Here is a 20,116-nt window from a genome sequence, read left to right on the forward strand (position 1 = left end):
ATTTAAGTGGTGAAACTCAGTCTAGGAAAACTGTCAACTTAAACAGAGTAAGTCTAAGAGTTTAAGAAACAAAAAAAATGGTAAAAATTTCCTATACATACATATAAAACTATGTTTTTCAAATCAATAAAGCATTCATCAGTTCACATTGACATTCTCTCTTCATTTACTAATTGGCTACATTGGAAGAAATAAATGTGAAAACATGGCAAACTTCCATAACAGTTGATTCACTGCCATATAAATAAAGAACAGGTGTATGAGTGTTACATGTAAACTAATGAAATAAAGTCTTTGGGAGAAGATGTGGCACTCTTGTACTTTATTATTTTTTGTTTTCATATAAATGTTCCATCAGAAGAACAATTCCAGCACCATACTGTGTCGAACCTTGTTGCATTGTCTTTTACATTTCTCTTTCCATTTGAAGTGCCATCACCATTAGTTCTACTGAACCCTGTCCTTTTTTCAAAGTGTAGGTCGATCACTGTTTCAAAAAGCTAACTGAACAGAGAAGACCATCAAAATCCTGGCCCTGCTCCAACTTTAATAAATCTGTGCAAGAATTGAAAACTTGACAAACTGCATCTGTCACTGCTTTGACAGCAAAGTCAGCACTCTCCTAGCGGCAAGTTTGTGATACCATAGCTGAACAAGCCAGTGTAGGTTACCAGAGCTGTCCTTTGCTAAGTTATGTGTAGTTTTCTGTGGTCAACTTTTTCCAAGTGAACCAGACTGATCAGGTGTGTTATGGCAAATCAGACAGCATAACTGAGTTAGACTATCAGGAATCATATGCCTCTCTAAGTAGAGCCACAAGGTTCAAAAGGAAAAAAATAAAGTGTTTTCCATTAGGTTTTCACCAATTTTTTAATCAAATCCAACCACAAACTTTGGGGCTTTACTGACTGGGATTTCAAACTCACAGATATTTTTTACTTTTTGCTCTACCCCTCTTCCGTACATGCCTAGATTAATTTGTCTTCCCCTAAAAGTACATCCAAATGCACAGACCCCTCAGAAAGCCCAAACTTTCTTCTTGGGAACCGTGATACTGGACTTGAGGACCTGTGCAAATTGAGGTCACCACAAATATCTATGACCCTGATTCCCTTTGTAGAAAAAATGATTGCATTTTTATGGAAAGGATACGGCTTCAAGTGTTCTGCAAAAGCTTTTATCTCATCAGCCAAGGTGTCCTACAGAGAAATCAGAAGCTTAAAAAAGTTTCTTGTAATTATTTAATGCCTTCATTTTAAAAAAGCCATTAATGAGAAACTGCTGCAAATGAGCTGTTTGTACCCACCACTTGGAAATTCCAATGCCTATTACTAGATAGAGAAAGCTGGTGCATTTTTTTAAATTCAGTTGTTGAATGACCTAATAAGCTGTTCTTCCATTAGGATTGAGGGAAAAAGAAAATGTCTGGTTCCCCCCACAAGGGATGGAACCCTAAATGTTTTGGATATTGTGGTGCGATGCTAGTTTAGTTTATTAGCTTTGCCGACAGGCAGGGACATCGCAACAGCTTGCGCCAATTACTGCGGGCCCAGTAAACCCACCCATCCCACCCCAGGGGAGGACATCCACCACACAGTAATCTTGTGTATGGGAAATTAATGTCTCCTACCCCTAACCCTGCAGGAGATGGGGCCTAAGGTTTATTTGTCCTTATCCAAGAAGACTAAAATATCTATCCATCTCTGGATATTATAGAAAGGTAGCAAATTCTCCTCAGTTATTTTAAGACCATGAGTATTGGTCCAGCCAGGGCTCGAACCCTCAACCTCCTGCACAACACAATCCGGTGCTCTAACCAATTGAGCTAACCGGGAGGCTTTACCACTGAGCTCATAGTACCAAACTCACAGTACTCACAGAAATTGTTGATGCTATCAGTATGAAGGTTGCTTGCCAAATATAAACCTTATATATTTCCTACATGCAGCTCACCAAAAAGTTCTCACAAAGCCTCAGCACTTAGGTTAAATTCCTTTTGGGGAGCTCAGATTCTTTCTTTAATTTTGACGCATTGCAAATGAAAAATAAGTTTCCCTAGTTCTATTACCTGTTGAACTATGGTCATAAGACTGATTTCCACAAGGTATGACTCTGAAACCGGATGGGATGACTGTGGATCATTGACACCCACGACCTGTGCAAAGAGCAATAAATAAAATATGGCCATGAAAATAGCTATTTAGTATACGCTATTCCACAGATAAACTACTGCTGGCCATGCAGACATTGTTTTTTCATGTTTATGCCATCAAACTCACCAGCAAGAGGAAAGCCAAATCTCTCCTGCAAAAATAATGTTGTTAAGTTGGTTTGTATATAACAACAAACCAATAAACTTAACTCTCCTCACTGTCCACTTAACAGCTTTTAGAAAGCAAGCTCTCTAAGATTTTTAATCCTAAGTCAATGAAGGTTGGTATTCCTCTTTTTTCTCACAATGTTTCTGCTTAAAACTGTATTGACAGAGAGAAGACATTCCCTTTTTGTCTCTCCTGGTTGTGAAGTGGTTAACAGAGGTTGACTGAAGTGTGATAATCAATATAATCATAATTACACAGTTTAAATCTCACTGCTAACCCTCAACTATGGTAAATGCAGAACAGATTGAATGCATTAATTTTGTAGTTCATGTATAACCAACAGATGCTGATAGTCATAACTCTTTTAATCCTTTACACTTAAATTGCAGTATTCCCAACATGGGAAAACGTACACTAACGCTTTTCCATTAAACGGTCTAGAAATGTCATTTCCTGAGTGCTAAAAAGTAGAATTATTTTGTTTAACAATCCTATCTAGTTGGTGATCATTTCCTCTTTCTTGTGAACTTCATGACTGTGTGATTCAGGAGTGATCATACAGGGAGAAATAAGATGCTAGTCACTCTTTGGGGTTATTAGAGAGAGACTTTACTCTGTTGTTGTACCATAATTGTGAAGTTGGCTTACATAGCAATAAATGGTTACCACAAATCTACAATTTTAAAGCTCTCAATAAAGGCCAGTTACTTACTCTACAAACTTGACTGACAGTTATTCGCATGTGTCCTTTAATAAAATAATAACCCTTCAAGACGAATTCACTCTCGTACCTATTAAAGCAAGAAAAAGCACTACTATGTAAAGTGCAACCAATTTTACCACTAAGTTATTGCATACCCACAATGAAAATAAATAATGAAAGAAATTATAAATTAAAATTACCCACCTAAATCCAAGTTCTTTAAGGAAAGTTGTCAGATTGTCACTTGTAGACACCTCAACACAGCTGCGTAACAGGGTGCTCCTACTTTTATCACCCATTTCACTTTGGCCAACATAACGTAATTGCCTGTCAAGAAAAACAAAAAACAGATTAGAACAGTTTTGGATTTTAGTATTACCTAATATTAATACTCAAGAGATTGATAGTGTTAATAACACTTTAACTCCCAAAAGTATTTAACATGTTACCTCCAGTCCCTATAATATCCATACATTCATCGTGCAAACATGTTTTTTTCTCCATATAATTTGGATATATCAACAAAGTTGAAATGGTAAATTGGCCACCGTAACGATTACAAAAGCTGATGTTTCAAGCGTTAGTCCTTCGTTGGAGCGAATCGTAATCGATACAGTGGCCAAATTACCATTTCAACTTTGATGATATATCCAAATTATTTTGTTACCCCACCGACGCAGCCCCTAACAGTTTCTTTAGAAACTATCAGCCTTTATTCATTTGTTTTTTCTCCAAATATGCTACCAAAACAAAGCAAGTGATCAGAAGTAAAATTCTAAGCCAACAATGGAGAGTGCCACATCTCAGTTCCCCTTCTGTTTCTTGAAAATGGAAAATGTTTTCAATCAATTTTTTTCCTGTTGTCACTCTCATTTTTCAGAAGCACTTGTTTAGTCATGGGAAATGAAAATGACCTCTTTCTCTCACTTCTCATCTGCCCTGTGTGTGTACACCTCTTACATGCTTCCTTGTCAACATCTTAATGGAGAAAAATCACTAGGGACAGGTCCGTTCAACCACATTCCCTCTGTCTCCCTTCTCCTACTTCCCTTCCTTCCCTTATACCTCTTTTCAAAGGAAGGAAAGAAGAGAGATCCTGGGAACAAAGTTGAGGTCAGTTACCTACCACTAACCACTAACCATGGTGCTTTGGGGTCATCTAGAGAGTGTCGTGCTCTTAGTGAAACGCTATTCCCTGGACCACCTTAAGAGGTAAACAGTGAAATAAACAATAGGATCTACATTATGTTAATTATCATAAATTATAAAGAGACCTCTGTCACTCAAATTTGAACTTGACAACCCCTTTTACACTTATCATCTGTCATCAACACAAAACTCTTCGACAAATTATCAACACAGTCAACAATATTTTGTAAAATTCATTCAGGATCTAAACAGATATACAATAATAACAATAATAATAATAATAATTACTATAATTGTAATGATAATGATAATGATGACAATGGTTGTGATGATAGAAATATTACAACTGAGAAAACTGTTGGGTCAACACGAGGCAAACAACAGAATTACCAAATATTAACATTTAATTGATTTAGAGAACATCATCCTCCGAAAAAATGAAATGTGCGACTGAGAAATGAAATTTGATACATTCGAATCAATTCATTCTAAGTGTGGATGAGGGATCAAAACAATTCAAGGCTAAACAATTAGTTTCTTCAAGAGTGGACTACGAGAAGCCAAAAAGAAGTTATTTTCCAGGGGATGATCATCAATGTGTAATTTCAAAAAACTTACAATCTCATCTGCATTGTTAAGCTTAATCGTGATATGAAAATAGCCATACATTACCAAGGGTATATAACATTTCATGATCTGCAAAAGTCGCAAACTGTCGAGATGCACCATCACACAGTCCTCTAAGTCTGTGCAAAAGAGTGGTTACGGATTCCTTTCCCACGCTTCCTTGCAGAAAGTATTCAAGTTGATTTTGCCTCCCAGCAACCGCCATGTTTTTCTTTCACAATCGTATCTACCGAGGACTGTACGATGAAACACGAGATTATCCCGAATGTTTCCGAAAATAACTAGTGGAAGATATCCTTTGACTTATCAACGTCGAGTGTTTCCCTTGAATTCTTTGAAGGTTACCAAAAAAGAAAGAGAAGTGTTTGAATGCTATAGGTGGAAGCGGGATCTCACAATTTCGCGCTGAGTCAAAATAAATTTACAATTTGCTAGAATGGCTCAGAAATTGCGTGGGACTGGAGATCGGTCCCAAGACCCTTTGCGTGACTACAAGATACGCGAAAGAGAAGACTGAGTCACAGAGGACGCCATCCATCGAGGAACAGACGGAACATCAAAAGACCTTTGTGGGAAACACCACCTAGTAGCGGAGCCCTACGAGGCTGTAACATCAGCAACATGACCACGGCTGAAGAGCCTCAAGTCGAAGAAAAACAACCGGTTGAGAAGAAAGTTGTTGGTGAGTTTGCCTTGCGTCGCGATATGTTGCATGCTAATAAATTGAAAGCGAGATCTCGAACATGTGCGCCGCAATAGCGTGAATATGAATTGTTAATGATATTGTCACGATAAGGTTTTTTGGCCACATGGCATGCCCTTATTGTATAGATTGTGTTCCGTTCACTTTTACGGTGCTAGAGAGTAGTTCATCTCGTTTTGCTTATCGTCTGACGTGGCTTTTTCAATCTTCTAGCCAGTAAAGTGAGCGGTACAGTGAAGTGGTTTAACGTGAAGAACGGTTATGGCTTTATCAACAGGTTAGTTCAATTAAATTCGTCTCTTCTCTCGCTTTCATCTGAGCTGATTTTGCTATATAACTCTTCAAAGTCGTTCGTTAATTTTCTTTTGTTAAGAATCGAATTTGAAATTCGCAGTTTGGGCGCGTTGATGGCGAGAGCATAGCGAAGTCAAAATTCGTTTTCACTGGCCACGTTGAGCTCATTTGCATCCTCCAGTTTGTCCCACGCATTGCACTAATCTCGTTGTATTTTTATCCTCCTTAGAGATGACAACAAGGAGGATATATTTGTTCATCAGGTGAGTTGTTCGATCCTTGTCACTGTCCGAAGAATCCAATAAATGTCATTTCGGTGTGAATTACAGCACCCTAGAGTTGTAAGGTAGATTTTGTGATATTAGACTTTAAGGCGGATTTTAATGATTTCTCTTGGTTACTTTTGTTCGATTCAGAACCTGTAGATGACTATGGCCACTTGGCAAATATTTTCTTTAACGTTTCCCTTTGCTTTTCATTTTCTGATCATCCGTTACCTATGTTTTTAGACTACGAGTGTCCATCCATTTAATTCACCTAGGCTAATTGAATATGAACAATTTTTTAAATACATTCGGCGAAAATATCCTCGTCAGTGTCATTGACCCAGAAAGAAGTTAAACTTTGACAAAAGGACAGATGAACTGGGTCACTCAACTGGAAAGAAAAATTAGTTTTGATCCAAATTAGTTCTGCTCTAATAATATCAGTCTTCATTTACTCCTCCTCTCTTTGAATTGAAGGATCATAAGGCTTTTTTGAAATTGAGGACCACTTAGCCAAACATCATCTTGTTTTGATCTGTGCAAAGAAGCTTGTTATATTGCTTATCATGAACAGTTCAACATAAATGAATCACTAGGGAAATAATGAATTGGAATTTGAACATTTTATAGTAATTTTTTATCCCTTCAAAACTATTGTTTAGTTCTGTTAAGGCATGTTGTCCCTTCATTAGTTTTTGGAAATAACTGGGAAATAAAATGTGGAAACCATTCATGGGTTTCAGTATGTGGGAATCAATATAGTAAATAGATACAGTGTTGTATTTTCAATATAAAAGCTGCAGTCCCCATGTCACATTTGATAAGTAATACTGTATATACAGTATTTTAACGAGGAGAAAGTGTGTTATTTAAAGGTTGTCCTCTATCTGATTAAAGTTTCACTTTTGCATTATCTCAAATAGACAGAGACTTTGCATAATTGGTTGTTGAATAAAACCTTGTGTTAATCACCTGTTGGAAGAGGAACCTCTCTTTGTTTTGTAGTAATTATTAATATTTTAAATGATGAGGCCAACAAAGGGATTTTTAACATTTCACCATGGTAATTGTGTGAGTAAAATTATGTCATTCACTTGCATCATCTTTAACTTTGGAATTTAGGTACAGACACAAAACAGGTTCCACTGATCGTTTGACTTAGGTGGTTTGCATGACACACTTAGACCAAACTAGTTTATGTTTAACAATTCCACACTTGACTTAAATAACAACTTCTACTGGCATCCACACTCCACTTAAATAACAACTTCTGCTGGTATCCATGACTGTTTGGATTACTCTTAACCGTGCAATCAGACTGCACAATGGACTCACCATGGTATACCTCCTAAGACCTAATGGAGTCGAGGTATAATAACATAATGGCTTGTAATTCTCGAAAGAATAACACGTGTATATGCTTGTATGTGTTACTCATTCTGTTTAATTCAACTTTATGAGCAGAATTTTTTTTTCTTTGTTATCACAATCATGTTGATTGTTTTGTTATTCTTCTCAGACTGCCATCAAGAAGAACAATCCCAAGAAGTACTTGCGCAGTGTTGGAGATGGAGAGACAGTGGAGTTTGATGTTGTATCAGGAGCGAAGGTGGGTAACATGGTGAAAATACTTAAGATACAACAAAGGTTAAGTGTATGCATAAACCAAGTAGACAAATGAGAAGATTTACCTGAACTTTTCCCAGCTTGAACCTCCTGTAGCATTAAGAATGTTAAAAGAATGTTATCCCTTCTGCATGGGACATTAGGCAGGGCTATGCCCCAGCAAAACCTGAGGTTCGAAGGGTCTAACCTCTATCTTTTGGCAGCCTGTATAACTTTGCTATAAAAGCTTCTACATATAAAAGCTGGGGACCTCAGATTTCTCAAACAATAGCTTCTGGGCATACTGCAATTCTCCAAGACAGCTTTTTTAGGCAATCTCAGGGTTACCCCAAGCTTTTTTTTTTTGCCAGATTTCCATGATAATTACTCTTTTTTTGGTACACTTTTATTCTTCCAAATCAAAAAAAAGAGTGCAAAAAGTAGATGGTGTAGCTCACACTAAGATAGTAACTAAGAAGTGAATTGTGCTATATTTGCAATGATGTTTTTCTTGACAATTTTTCAAAAAAAAATTTCATTCTTGCATGACATTTTCAAGGAATATTTGCTAGATCTGTTCTAGCATTCTTGTCAACTCAATCAAAGTTCAACACTGATCGTAGCGGCTTCACATTAAGAATTGAACAATGATAAGTGCTGATACATTTTCAAAAAATGTTTGGTTCATTCATGAAATAAAGTAAACTTTGATGGGTAGACAATTCTCACTCTCTCATTATTCTTAGAACATTGTAGCAATTGCCTTCAGTGTGATGTAGAAAAGAGCCTTAGACAATGACTGTAATATTTGGCCTTTTTTGCACTTGCTTGAATCTCTATCTACCAGGGTCTTGAAGCAGCCAACGTAACAGGACCAGACGGGAGCCCTGTGCAAGGAAGCAAATATGCTCGTGAGTAGTTCCCCTTTTTTTTTCCACAAACTTTTCAACAAGTTTCCTTTGAATCCTATTGTCAAGCTTTCAATCAATTTTTTTTTCTCTGCTCTCTTCAGATTTGCAGCAATGAATTAATTTTTTTTTTCTTGAAAAAGGGTGAGAGGTTTGCCTACAGCTGTATATTTGGTGTGAGCTGATCAAAATTGCTAACCTATAAAGTAATGATAATCATAAAATTAATAACAATGACGGCAAACAAATTTAATAATAGTCATAATGATAAAAATAATGAGAATAATGGATTTAAAAAAATTATATGGAGATTAAAGAAAAGAATTGTAGAACGTGTCATTTTATCCTTAGCGGACCGCCGAAGAAACTACTACCGCAACTATCGAGATTTTCGTCGTGGGAGACGCCGCCCCCGTGGCAGGCCCAACTCCGCTACCAACGAAGAGGTTAAACCGGAGGAGGAAGGTAAGGAGGGAGGTGACTCGGGTGATCAGCAAGAACGCAACGACAACGATGAAAGACCTCGCCGGGGCAGGCGTTACTACGGAGGGCCACCCCCATGGGCGAGACGTCGCCGGCCTCGTCCACCCCCACGGGAGAACGAATCGGGCGATCAGTCTGAGGAGAAAGGAGAAGAGCAGAGAGAGGAGTCGGATGATAAGGAGAAGAGGCGACCCCGGCGAAGACGACGTCCCAGATATAGGTATGTGTCTTTGTTTTTCTCTTCTCCTTATTTCTTTTCCCTTTTTTCTCTTTCCTTCTTCTCCTTCTCTCTTTCGTTTTCTCGTGGATGTAGCATAGGTTTTTTTGCCCTTTTTTCGATCTATGTTTAATCTTTCGGTTGTTAGCGTACGTTTAGTGTTGGTAACATTTCTGCAGGCGCAGGTCTGATGAGGAACGCCCTGAAGGCGATGAACAAGAAGAACGAGATGGTGATCATGAAGGAGGAGAAGAGGGAGAAGAGGTAACCTAGTTTTGTAATGACGGAACATTAGGCTCAGTGCGGTCCTGCGGCTCTGGCCAAAACCACGCGCAAAGTGTTGTAAAGCGCATTAAAGCATCTATGTGAAGACTGTGCTATATAGATGCATGAATAGTGTGAATATTTTGAGGCTGTGGGGTTTTTGGTAACTACCGTTTGAGGAGCGCGGGCTCCGGTTCCCGTACAGCGGCTGGTGATCGAGCCTATTTGTGCGAAGTCTCATCGTAGTTGCGCCTAGGAAATAGGTGTGGGGTAAGAACTTACTTTTAGGAAAAAGAGGGGAACAGTAAAGTTAAACAATCCGCCAGGCAAGTCACAGTCTCGTGCATTAATCTAGACTAAGCTTATTTGACAGAAACTTGGTTTTCACTTTAATAAACTGATTGGGTTATTGTTGTCGCTGTTTTTCCTTTTTCTTTGAAGCGTCCGGCACAGAATCGTCGCCGTCGTCGTCCTTACCGCAGATCCTACAGGCGCCCTCGTAGAGAGGTAAAGGTGGAATTGCGGGATGTCAGAAATTAGTCTAGTTTATATTGTTTGATTGTCGACACATGGTCAGATGAACTGACACCTCGTGTCTAGTTGTACTCTGGACCGTTAGATTTTGGTGCTTCAGAAAGGCCATGTCAGGGCTTCAAGCTCAGTTTTTTTCAAAGTCTTCGACAGTATTGTGTGTAAATTCTCAAAACTCACTTAGACCTTAAACTCTCTAATTAACATTTAACAGCTTGCTGTAAATTATTAGCCAAAATTGTGTACAACTTGTCCTAGCGTTCAAAATGGGCGCGGTTTAAAGCGTCCCATGTAATCAGGTTATGATTGGTACTGCTTGCTGTTCTTCAGTTAATTTTATATTTTTTTAAGAAGGGTGCCTTGCACTTATTTAATTGTTTCTTCTTTTTTTTTTTTAACAGGACGGAGAGGGGGGAAAGGAAAACAGCGAACCTAAGCCCGAGAATGAAGAGGCTGTGAAAGCCGACGGCAACGCCGAATAGTTAAGACATCCAGCGCGGAGATTAGGCAACTATGAGCCTCCACTTAATTCGATTTATTAGCTTTTTTCTCTCGTTTTATATTAGACCAGGAAAATGTTTAATCAATTTTTTTTCTTTGTCATCAATTATTTGTGACAGTAGCCGAACTCTCATATGAGCACGTTTTTAGTACCGTCCTGTATTATGTCTTTATGGTTAAAACTGTTGCCCATTTTGATGAACTTTGGTTTTTCTGTCCCGTCTAGATTAGTTACAAGTGAGGTCATAGTTGTTGTGTTAAGTCAACCTTTGTATCTTTAATCCATCTTGCAGCGGAATTCAGTTTGTGTGAACGATCGATTTTTTGCCATCACTTTTTGCCGTCGGAATTAATAAAAACCGTCCGTAAAAAATCATGTATGGCTCTTGTGTCGTTTTAAGACTAAAGGTAATTTTTTTTTCTCTGCAACCCGCACCAAACCTTAATTATTGCGGCCTATAAGGGATCAGAGCTTATCAATATTGAAATAATCTGAAAACAATGACGAGAAACTGAAGGATGAAACCTGGATAAAAGCAGACATCCTCGAATCCCCAGATGCCCGTAGACTTTACCAAATTCAAGTATTGCCGTTTTATATTGAAGCTCGTGGTGGACCGCTTGTAATTGACGCAATACCAAGCTTTGGTTCTTCTCAGTGTGACAACCAATCAATTTCTCTTTCCACTGCTGGCCAGGTTTATTGAAAAAATGGTTACACCTGAAATAAAGACCTTGGAGTATAGAAGTCAGCTGTCAGAAGTCACATGACTATTTATTTTACAAAAATGTCTACAAGACAAGCCGTAGAGGTCGAAGTCAGTGTTTCAGCGTATTAAACTCAGTTACTAAAATGAGTAAATCAGGGATTTTCCGTCTCGGAGGCTGAAGATAAAAAAGTCATCTGGAAAGTCATTCATTCAGTCTCCGTCAGTTAGCCTTTAGGCGGTCAGTCAGTGGGTCGATCGCTTGGTCGGTCTTTAAGTCAGGCGGTCAGCTAGTCAGTCGGTCCGTAGGTAAGTCAATAGGTCAGCCTTTAGGCGGTCAGCTAGTCAGTCGATCCGTAAGTAAGTCAATTGGTCGGCCTTTAGGCGGTCAGCTAGTTAGTCGGTCCGTAGGTAAATCAATTTAGGCGGTCAGTCAGTCGATCGCTCCGTCGGTGGGAAAGTCAATCAGTTAGTCAGGCTGTGCTGGCGTCAGTCAGTTTTTCATCAACTTGGTGCTTGCTCACTGATGCTACACAAAAGTTTCTTTAAGCATTGTAAATTTTGAGTCAGCCCGTCCGTCCACCGGCCCGAGATTCAGTTCATGGGTCAGACAGACGATTGTAAGATGAACCAGTACCAGCTCAGCACAAACATCTCGACAAGTATAGACAGTTCGTTGGTTAGTTAATTTGGACTTTCACAAGAGTCTTTGTCAACTGTTATTTTCATCCTTTTGCGCGACATACTATGTCACAGTGTGAAATTGACGTTCCAAAAGAGAATCAACTGGTCAATTGTCTCTTGTCGTCTTTCTTTAACTTTAGACCGTATTTTCTCGAAAAAGCTTCCCCTTCAAATGAGCGCCGCATTTGGGACAAGAAAAGTTTACAAGCACCGCCCCGAAGAAGCGCCACGGTCCCGGTACAGCGCTCATTAGTAGAATTCTTTTACAAGCTGCAATACCTCATATACATTTGGATATATTGAAGGAAATAGACGAAAATCCTTTTGACGGAGAGATTCTAAATGGCGTAGAAGAGGCGTTCACCCCCACAATGGAGCCTGTAAACTCAGACCAAGAAGATCACCATATGGCGTCGGTGATTTAGAAGTTGAGTGATGACACTGCTAGTGCCAGAAGAGACGAATGGTAACAATCAAAAGACGTCTTGGAATTTTTACAGATGAAAAATTTACAGTTAAATTAAAAGAGAATATTTCTTTGTTGCGTTCAATTTTTTAATGAGCGCCACCCTCAAATAAGCGGGGCTTTCGAACAAGCACCGCTTTGGAGGCTGAAAAACTTTTATAGGCGCCGCTTGGCTCATTCGAGGAAATGCGGTATGCGAGTAAACCTTAAAAATATGTAGTCTGTGAGTTAGTCACATTCAAGTACGGTCAGTCAGTTATTCAGTCAGCCATACAATATAACTGTATTAACGAAAGAGAAGAGGTCCGTCAGTCCGTAAGTACTCAACGGTTTTTATTGAAATAAAATTTCTCGGACTATAGCGAATATTTTCCCAGGTAGCTATATGCACAAAAGTTAAAAACGGAAACGTTCGCTTTACAGTCTAATATGAGATGGTGGAAGCTGGTAAAACGTTTATATGAAGTGGCGATGGCGTCAGAGCAAGAGGAGTTAAACATTAATGACAAGAAGCCCATTAGTGTTAATTATCTTTAAAATCAATTGCTTCAAGCAGAACTTTCCGCACAGCCAAAAATCGTGTTGCACAACTTTAGTTTTTGACAGATAGTTTTACGGTGCCGTTTATTCAGCCGTCTATGTCAAACTTGTAGGTCTTAGTCATGCTTACATCAGGCATTTACTGTTGGTCCGTCTCTGTTTCATCAATAGTAATTCGTGTGTGAACGTTGTGTATAGGGTAGATTAATACATCTGGCCGTAAACATGTTAATCAGTCAGCGAGCTATCAGTAGGTCGTCAGTAAGGCGAGCCACGTTGCCTGTCAGTCTGTCAACCAGTCAGTCAGTCTATCAATTAGATAGTCAGTCTGCCAGAAAATCAGTCAGTCTATCAGTCAATCCGTCTGCTAATCAGTCAATTTATCAGCTAATCAGTCTATCTGTCAGCCAGTCAGTCAGTCTAAAATCTGTCAGCTAATCAGTTCGTCTGTCAGCTAATCAGTCAGTCTATCAGTCTGTCTGTCAACTAATCAGTCAGTCTGTCAGCTAATCAGTCTGTCTGTCAGCTAATCAGTCAGTCTATCAGTCAATCCGTCAGCTGATCAATCAGTCTATCAGTCAGTCTGTCAACTAATCAGTCAGTCTGTCAGCTAATCAGTCGGTCTATCAGTCAGTCTGTCAGCTAATCAGTCAGTCTGTCAGCTAATCAGTCTGTCTGTCAGATAATCAGTCAATCTGTCAGCTGATCAATCAATCACTCTGTCCGTCAGCTAATCAGTCAGTCTATAAGTCAATCTGTCAGCTGATCATCAGTCTATCAGTCAGTCTGTCAGCTAATCAGTCTGTCTGTCAGATAATCAGTCAATCTGTCAGCTGATCAGTCAATCAGTCTCTCTGTCAGCTAATCAGTCAGTCTATAAGTCAATCTGTCAGCTGATCATCAGTCTATCAGTCAGTGTGTCAGCTAGCCAGTCTGTCTGTCAGATGATCAGTCAATCTGTCAGCTGATCATCAGTCTATCAGTCAGTCTGTCAGCTAATCAGTCTGTCTGTCAGATAATCAGTCAATCTGTCAGCTGATCAGTCAATCAGTCTATAAGTCAATGTCAGCTAATCAGTCAGTTCATCAGTCACTTTGTCAGCTAATTAGATAGTCTACCAGACAGTCAGTCTCTCAGCTAATCACTCAGTTAATCAGTCAGAAAGTCAGTCTGTCAGCTAATCAGTCATTTTGTCAGCCAGACAGTCTGTCAGCTGTCAGTCAGTCCATCACCCAGGCAGTCTGTTGTCTGTCACCTAATCAGTCAGTTTCTATTAGTCAGACAGTTATTTTGTCTGTACCGCAGTTAATCAGTCTGTCAGGCAGTCTGTCGCTGCGTCATAAATGCCAGTCCGTGTGCAAGCCATACGAGTAGGAAAAGTAAATACACTTGACGGTTGACATGTTAATCAATCAGCAAATTATTTGTTGGGTGCAAGTTTACTAAGCCAGGCATTCAGTCAGTCTGTCAGTCAATCAGTCGGCCTGTTGGTCAGACAGTCTGTTTATAACCGCATCACTGTTACCAATCCAAGAGCTAGTCATTCAACTTAGGTAATTTGAGATATCTTGCAGCTTACATGTCAATCTGTCAGCAAGTTTACCGTAGAGTGTCAGTTTAGTAGGACAGTCAGTCATTTTCTCGGTCAGTCAATTAGTCACCGTCATTTTTTAGTCAGCCAATACGTCAGTCAATCAGCCGATCAGTCAGTCTATAATTCAGACAGTCAGTCAGTCAACCAGCCAGTTAGTCAATGGGTAAGTCAGCAAGTAATTCAGTCAGTCCCTCAACTTATCTTTAATGCTAAATCATGTGTCAGCCATTAGATTTGAGCAGTTTAAGGCACCTGAAAGTTATCAAGTAACCCAGTCAGCGACTTATGTGTTAGTCACTTGTTTAACAGGTCGGGCAGTCAGTCAGTCAGTCAATCAGTCTGCTAATGAGTCTATCAGTCTGTAGTTGAATTTATCGGGATGTAGGTGAATTGGTATGTCAGTAGCTCAGAAAGTCATTCTGTAAGATTTGAGCCATTTCATTAGCCATTTTCTGTTATTTATTCATTCAGTCGGTTGGTCACAACTAAACTCAGTTAAATTAGTGAACGTTCAGCCTTCAATTGGTATCTCAGTATCTCAGTGTGACAGTCACACCAATCAGACCTTGTGTCAGGCGATCAGTCAGTCAGTTATCCATTCAAACAGTCGTTCCGTCAGTCAGTCAGTCAGACGGATAGTCCATCAGTTAGACATTCAGTAATTAGTCAGTCACTCAGTTAGTAGCAAAGTAAATTTGTAATTCGTCAGTCAGTTGATCAGCTATTTTTAAGTCAGTCATCCACTCAGTCTTGGCTTTGGTCGGCAGTTCGTGGATAAGTCAGTCGGGCGGTTTTCATTAAGTCAGTCAGTCAGTTAGTCTTATACATGGTCGCTAAGTCAGTGATCAGTCAGTCATAGTTCAGTTTTTCATTCAGTCAGTTTGAACATTATGAGGACAATACACAGACCATCGGGAGTTATTCGTCAGTGATTCGTAATCGGTCGTTCAGGCATTTGCTTAGTCAGTCGGTCCGTCATACAGCCGGTCAGTCAACAGGTCAATAAGCCATTCAGTTTCACTGCCAGCCCGGCCTGTTAGTCAGACAATCAGTTGCTCGTTCATCAATCCGACCGTGACATTCTTAATGTAATGACCGATAAATGCGATAACAGCGACGATCTTAATTTCATTCCGATCGTTAGCCTCTCGTATTCCTATCAAGTTTATCCCTTTTGTAGTTTTTCTTAGTTAGTTCGTTTGCCATCTGATACACTACGTTTGTGTTCCGCGTAATTTTGATGATCTCAAGGATTACCTTGCGGGTCTGTATCATCTTAAAAGGCAGCAGGTTTTACAACGTGTTTGTTATCTGGTCTATCCTGTTTGAAATCAAGTTCGTCCTGTTTGTCCTGTTTGTCCTGTTGTCTTTTCGTGTAGACAAATCTTGATTTTACCTTTAGCCACATCATCATGAATGTCTTTAAATGATCCACCTGTTGTTGTTCAAATGATACTGTCGTTGGTATATCATGCGTATCTGTGGCTTCTTTCAGCCATTTTTTAGCTTGTTCAAACATTATCTTTGTCAGTCGTTTACACGGCACGCTGTCAGTTTTTGCATGGTCACAGTGTACAAACCTTTGACTTGAGTTTTGACACGAATTTTGACTTGACTTCTGACTTGAGTGCTGACTTGACCTTTCGTAGAAATCTTTAACTTAATCAGTTTTTTCCAAGAGGAGAAAGCGTAGTTGCTGTCACTTTTTGTAAGACTGCCGCGGCGATTGGCGTTGATCTTGTAATGCAGGCATAATATGTCGTCTGAGTAGTTGACTATTAACTGAACTCCACCTAATCGTCTGAAGCTAAACTAGATTCTCAGAGCAGCCATTGTTAACTTCACGTCTTTGACATGGCGTCGCAGAATTGTTCATTACTCACGTGATCAACAAATGATCTTCACGTGACAGGTCACGACAGCATTACAGCATCGCGCTGATTCTCCAGCTGTATCACTTGACCAGAACAACGTGCAGGCACATGGCCAACGTTTTCAAACGAAAAAATTACAATATTCAGACTCAAGGGTAGTCTTCCATCGAATAGCCAAACATCTCAAAATCATGCTTGTACTTGTTATACAATTTGCCTTTAGCCTGCTCGGGAAGTGACTTGAAATACTCCTTTGCCAGAAGTTTTGTGGGTAACTTGTACCTAGAAGTCTTATTATGTGGAAATTGTACTTTATCATTCGTCCGGAGAATGTTCAATAGCTGGTCAGCGTCATTATATAAATTTTCAAACTTTCCTATAAAGTCGTAGTAAATTAAACATGGATGGCACAGCATGTCATACAGTTTCCAATGCCAATCCATAAACTCAGGCTCAGAATTATTAATAAATTCAACAAATTCTGCAAAGCTTACACCTTCTCCCGTTTTAAGAGATCTCGTATCGGGATTATGCCGATATTTTCGTATAATATGCCTGCCATACATCTCTTTGAAGAGCGTCAAATTGTACGAGTCTATGAACTTGTTTCTATAAGCTGAAACAAGTCGCTCAAAAGGGTGTCGAACGAATAGAAACTTGTAGTAAGTGCTGAGTCTGTGAACAATCTCCTCCGCAGAATATTGGTTCAAATATCGAAAATATCCCAAACTGCGATTGTGCACGTCTGCGGTCTTAATACTCCATGGGTCAGCAGCGTCACCATTCATAACCATTAGAACTCGTTTCCAGTTGGAGCAGGCCACTTTGGGAATGTAACAATAGAGCAGTTTGTGGTAATCATCCACAATGATGTTTCTAAAAAAGTACGCGGGGATTTCGTTGCTTGAATGTGGAGGGAGAAGTTTTTTTGGGTCTCGCTTGTGACAATAGTCAATAAGGTGCTTTTTTCGCAACTCTTGAGTCTCGTCAGTGCTCTGAAAGAAAAGTGGTTCTTGTACTTTGCAACTAGAGCACTGAAAACCGAGTTTAAAGAGAGTTCTATCTATCTTTTCCTCTGCAAGGAGGTTAGCTCAAAAGATACTGTCAGGAAATTAGACTGCAAAAACAAACTCTTCATACATTACGATAAGCAGGTTATTCAAAACTAATTTTAAAATGACTGATAACAAGAAATGGGAAGCAGCGACAGGCGCTTGATTTATATGCCCGTGTAAAATATTTGTAATTAATCCTGGAATTAAGAAAAAGCCGGATGTTTTATAAATGTATCTTACGGAAAAAAGAATAAAGACTAGAGAATTTTTTTCGTATAAAATATTTGCTTAAATCTCAAAGGGAATCTCATGCAGGATTACGTCATTCTTTTTAAGCTGGGGCAACCTTGAAAAACTTTATACTTAAATATCTTCTTAAATGACATAGATTTATTTCCAACACAGATCTATGCAGCAGATAAAATCAGGAATGCATGCAATGTGTGTCAGAGGATAATGTAACTGTTGACGAACCAGCAAAGCGATTCATTACCGACAAACTTTGGTTTAATCTTCTGGAACAGGATTTAAGTGTTGAACTTCTCAAATGTCAAGTTACAAAGGGTGCTACCAATGCCCGTTATGAGATGATTCCTGAAATCTATCGAAATAATTTTAAGAGTTGTAGAGAAAGTGTGATACATACCTTCCAATTACTTTCTCGAAAACTGTAAACATCATGGTGTCTGAAGTTGTTATTTTCTGCAAAATAAGTATTTTATAAATTAACTTCTGGAGGGAATGAAGTATTATATGAACAAAAAGAAAAATGAAGTGATCGAATAAATCTAGATAGTAGATAAAAACATATGTTTATATTGATTTTCTACGACGCTTTTACCTGCGAAGTTATATTCGTTTTGTCTATGAAGCACTTCCCAAACCAGCAAACCAAACAGGCCTAACAGTGATCCCAGACGAAACAAAAACAGTCTCACCATAGGGGAATTAACGGTACTCAAAGAACAGATGGCTGAGAAACCATGGACCTCAAGCACTGTATCGAGCTTCTTAGTAGAAATCCAAGCGTGTAGAATGCTTACCCGGTGTCTTGCGCAAGCAATGACCCTTTATGGCGACTTCAAAGAACAGGATAGAGAACATTACAAGAGAGTTGTGGTATGAAGACAATTTACGCCACGGTAATCAAGCGTAAAGCAAACAAAATCTAGTTGTGCTTCTCCACTGAAGCAGATGATTTTAAAACAAGTAAAACGTTTCCTGCCAGTCACAGTGTTTAGGTAAACGGAGCGTTAGCGCGCCACCTGTCGTCGAGTGATGTGACCTGGTGAACCGAACAGGATGCTTAACAGACCGAGATGATCTGTAAACAAAAATAATGCGCGCTTTTCTCCTGACAAAAAATTCTTCCGTGTTGTAATCATGACCCATGTAGACAGGCAGAAAGGCAAATGTCGATCAGAAGGCTCACTGCGGTCAATTTTTTCGAGAAACTCCTCTTCAAAACGCGACCACCCATACCGACTTCCCTGTATGTTGCTAAAACATCTTTTATAACTTAGACAACACAAATTGTACTGAGACGCAAGAAGAACAAACACAGTCGGTGACAAAAATTCAAAGAAACATACGATTGGAGCCCTGGCATGTGATGTAATCCTTTTGTGATTAATATTTGACAGCAGTAAATCAATGATATTTCAAAATCAATTCTGGTGCATGATCGATCAAAGGAGCAACAAGAAATTTTGGTCAATATTCAGGGTAAGGGCTTTAAAATTGAACTTATTTCCGTACAAATCTTCCATGATGAATGATTCTGTCCAGAGTCGTAAGTTTTTCTCGTTTTGGTAACCTGTTTTTCTATAGACTACCTGTAGCAATGTTGACGCTCGTTTCAGTACCATGGTAACCAGAAAGAACTCTTTACTCCTGATCCTGTAACAATAAAATGATTTAAGTTTATCGTCAGAAGTAATCTGGAATACATGTACCTTAGTGTTAAGGGAAACTGCAATTAAAAAATTTGTTAAGCCGCGCGCTTGCCAATTACGATATTGTGGCAGTGACAAGAGGATGATGGGTAGAGCGTTGGGGGCTTTCAAGTTTGTCTACCATGTAGGAGAATCGTCGTTTACCTTTATCCCGGTACTAACTCAGGCTTTAGCTATAGGTAATTGTCATGCTTTTAGCTCCTCCTCAGTGAAAAATACTGGATAGGTTTTAAAAGTAGTGTACATCGTCCTCTAACGCAATTTTTCGCAACTGCCATTTAAAACTTTGTATCAGTCGATAAGTTTGTGCAGAAGAAAAAATTCAGCAACAATCGATAAATCTAGGGTATGCACATACCGTTGCACATTCCATTTTTTGGTCGGAGAGAGGTACTTCAGATGATTTAGATTGAATTTTAATAAACATTCCTGTCAATGGTCACGGCTTTTGTGATACTTGTTGGCCCCTATTAGATAGAGCCCGCCCGGCGTTTTTTAAAATAAGTTCCCCCACTGATACGAGCTTTGTGTGAAACGAGTAATATGTATACAGGATTTTCTTTGTGAACAGCTCCGACCTGTACACCTGTACGCATTAGCAAACCAGTAGTGCCACAAAAGAGTAGAGTTCTCGCTGGTATTGATAACAGGGCACCCTGTCATCAATTT

General features: G+C 39.2%; 3 protein-coding genes across 5 annotated transcripts; 1 reads left to right on the plus strand and 2 right to left on the minus strand.

Moving 5' to 3' along the window:
* Window positions 1-43: 43 nt before the first annotated feature.
* Window positions 44-5,207, minus strand: LOC111329222 (mediator of RNA polymerase II transcription subunit 18). 2 transcript variants are annotated; one of them, XM_088730036.1, is made up of 7 exons: window positions 4,846-5,207; window positions 4,147-4,228; window positions 3,229-3,351; window positions 3,034-3,112; window positions 2,069-2,155; window positions 1,153-1,199; window positions 44-735 (listed from the first exon to the last, which is right to left on the minus strand). In XM_088730036.1, the coding sequence occupies exons 1-7, from the start codon at window positions 5,003-5,005 to the stop codon at window positions 687-689; spliced, it is 627 nt and encodes a 208-aa protein (XP_088586162.1). In that variant the 5' UTR covers window positions 5,006-5,207; the 3' UTR covers window positions 44-686. The 2 variants fall into 2 exon arrangements, with proteins under 2 accessions (XP_088586162.1, XP_022789589.1); XM_022933854.2 differs by having other exon boundaries at window positions 4,165-4,228; window positions 4,846-5,203.
* A 97-nt stretch (window positions 5,208-5,304) lies between these two features.
* On the plus strand, window positions 5,305-10,948 carry LOC111329221 (uncharacterized). Its single transcript, XM_022933852.2, has 9 exons — window positions 5,305-5,482; window positions 5,717-5,780; window positions 6,027-6,060; window positions 7,583-7,672; window positions 8,516-8,579; window positions 8,928-9,279; window positions 9,456-9,540; window positions 9,982-10,047; window positions 10,473-10,948. Exons 1-9 carry the CDS (start codon window positions 5,422-5,424, stop codon window positions 10,551-10,553), a joined length of 897 nt encoding a protein of 298 aa, XP_022789587.1. The 5' UTR covers window positions 5,305-5,421; the 3' UTR covers window positions 10,554-10,948.
* A 1,797-nt stretch (window positions 10,949-12,745) lies between these two features.
* LOC111329185 (carbohydrate sulfotransferase 11) lies at window positions 12,746-19,031 on the minus strand. Of its 2 annotated transcripts, none has more exons than XM_088730034.1 (3): window positions 18,536-19,031; window positions 18,139-18,194; window positions 12,746-17,432 (listed from the first exon to the last, which is right to left on the minus strand). In XM_088730034.1, exons 1-3 carry the CDS (start codon window positions 18,594-18,596, stop codon window positions 16,587-16,589), a joined length of 963 nt encoding a protein of 320 aa, XP_088586160.1. In that variant the 5' UTR covers window positions 18,597-19,031; the 3' UTR covers window positions 12,746-16,586. The 2 variants fall into 2 exon arrangements, with proteins under 2 accessions (XP_088586160.1, XP_022789531.1); XM_022933796.2 differs by having other exon boundaries at window positions 18,334-19,025.
* Between the last annotated feature and the right edge of the window lie 1,085 nt (window positions 19,032-20,116).

Source organism: Stylophora pistillata, chromosome 8, assembly GCF_964205215.1.
Source record: "Stylophora pistillata chromosome 8, jaStyPist1.2, whole genome shotgun sequence".
NCBI lineage: Eukaryota > Metazoa > Cnidaria > Anthozoa > Scleractinia > Pocilloporidae > Stylophora > Stylophora pistillata.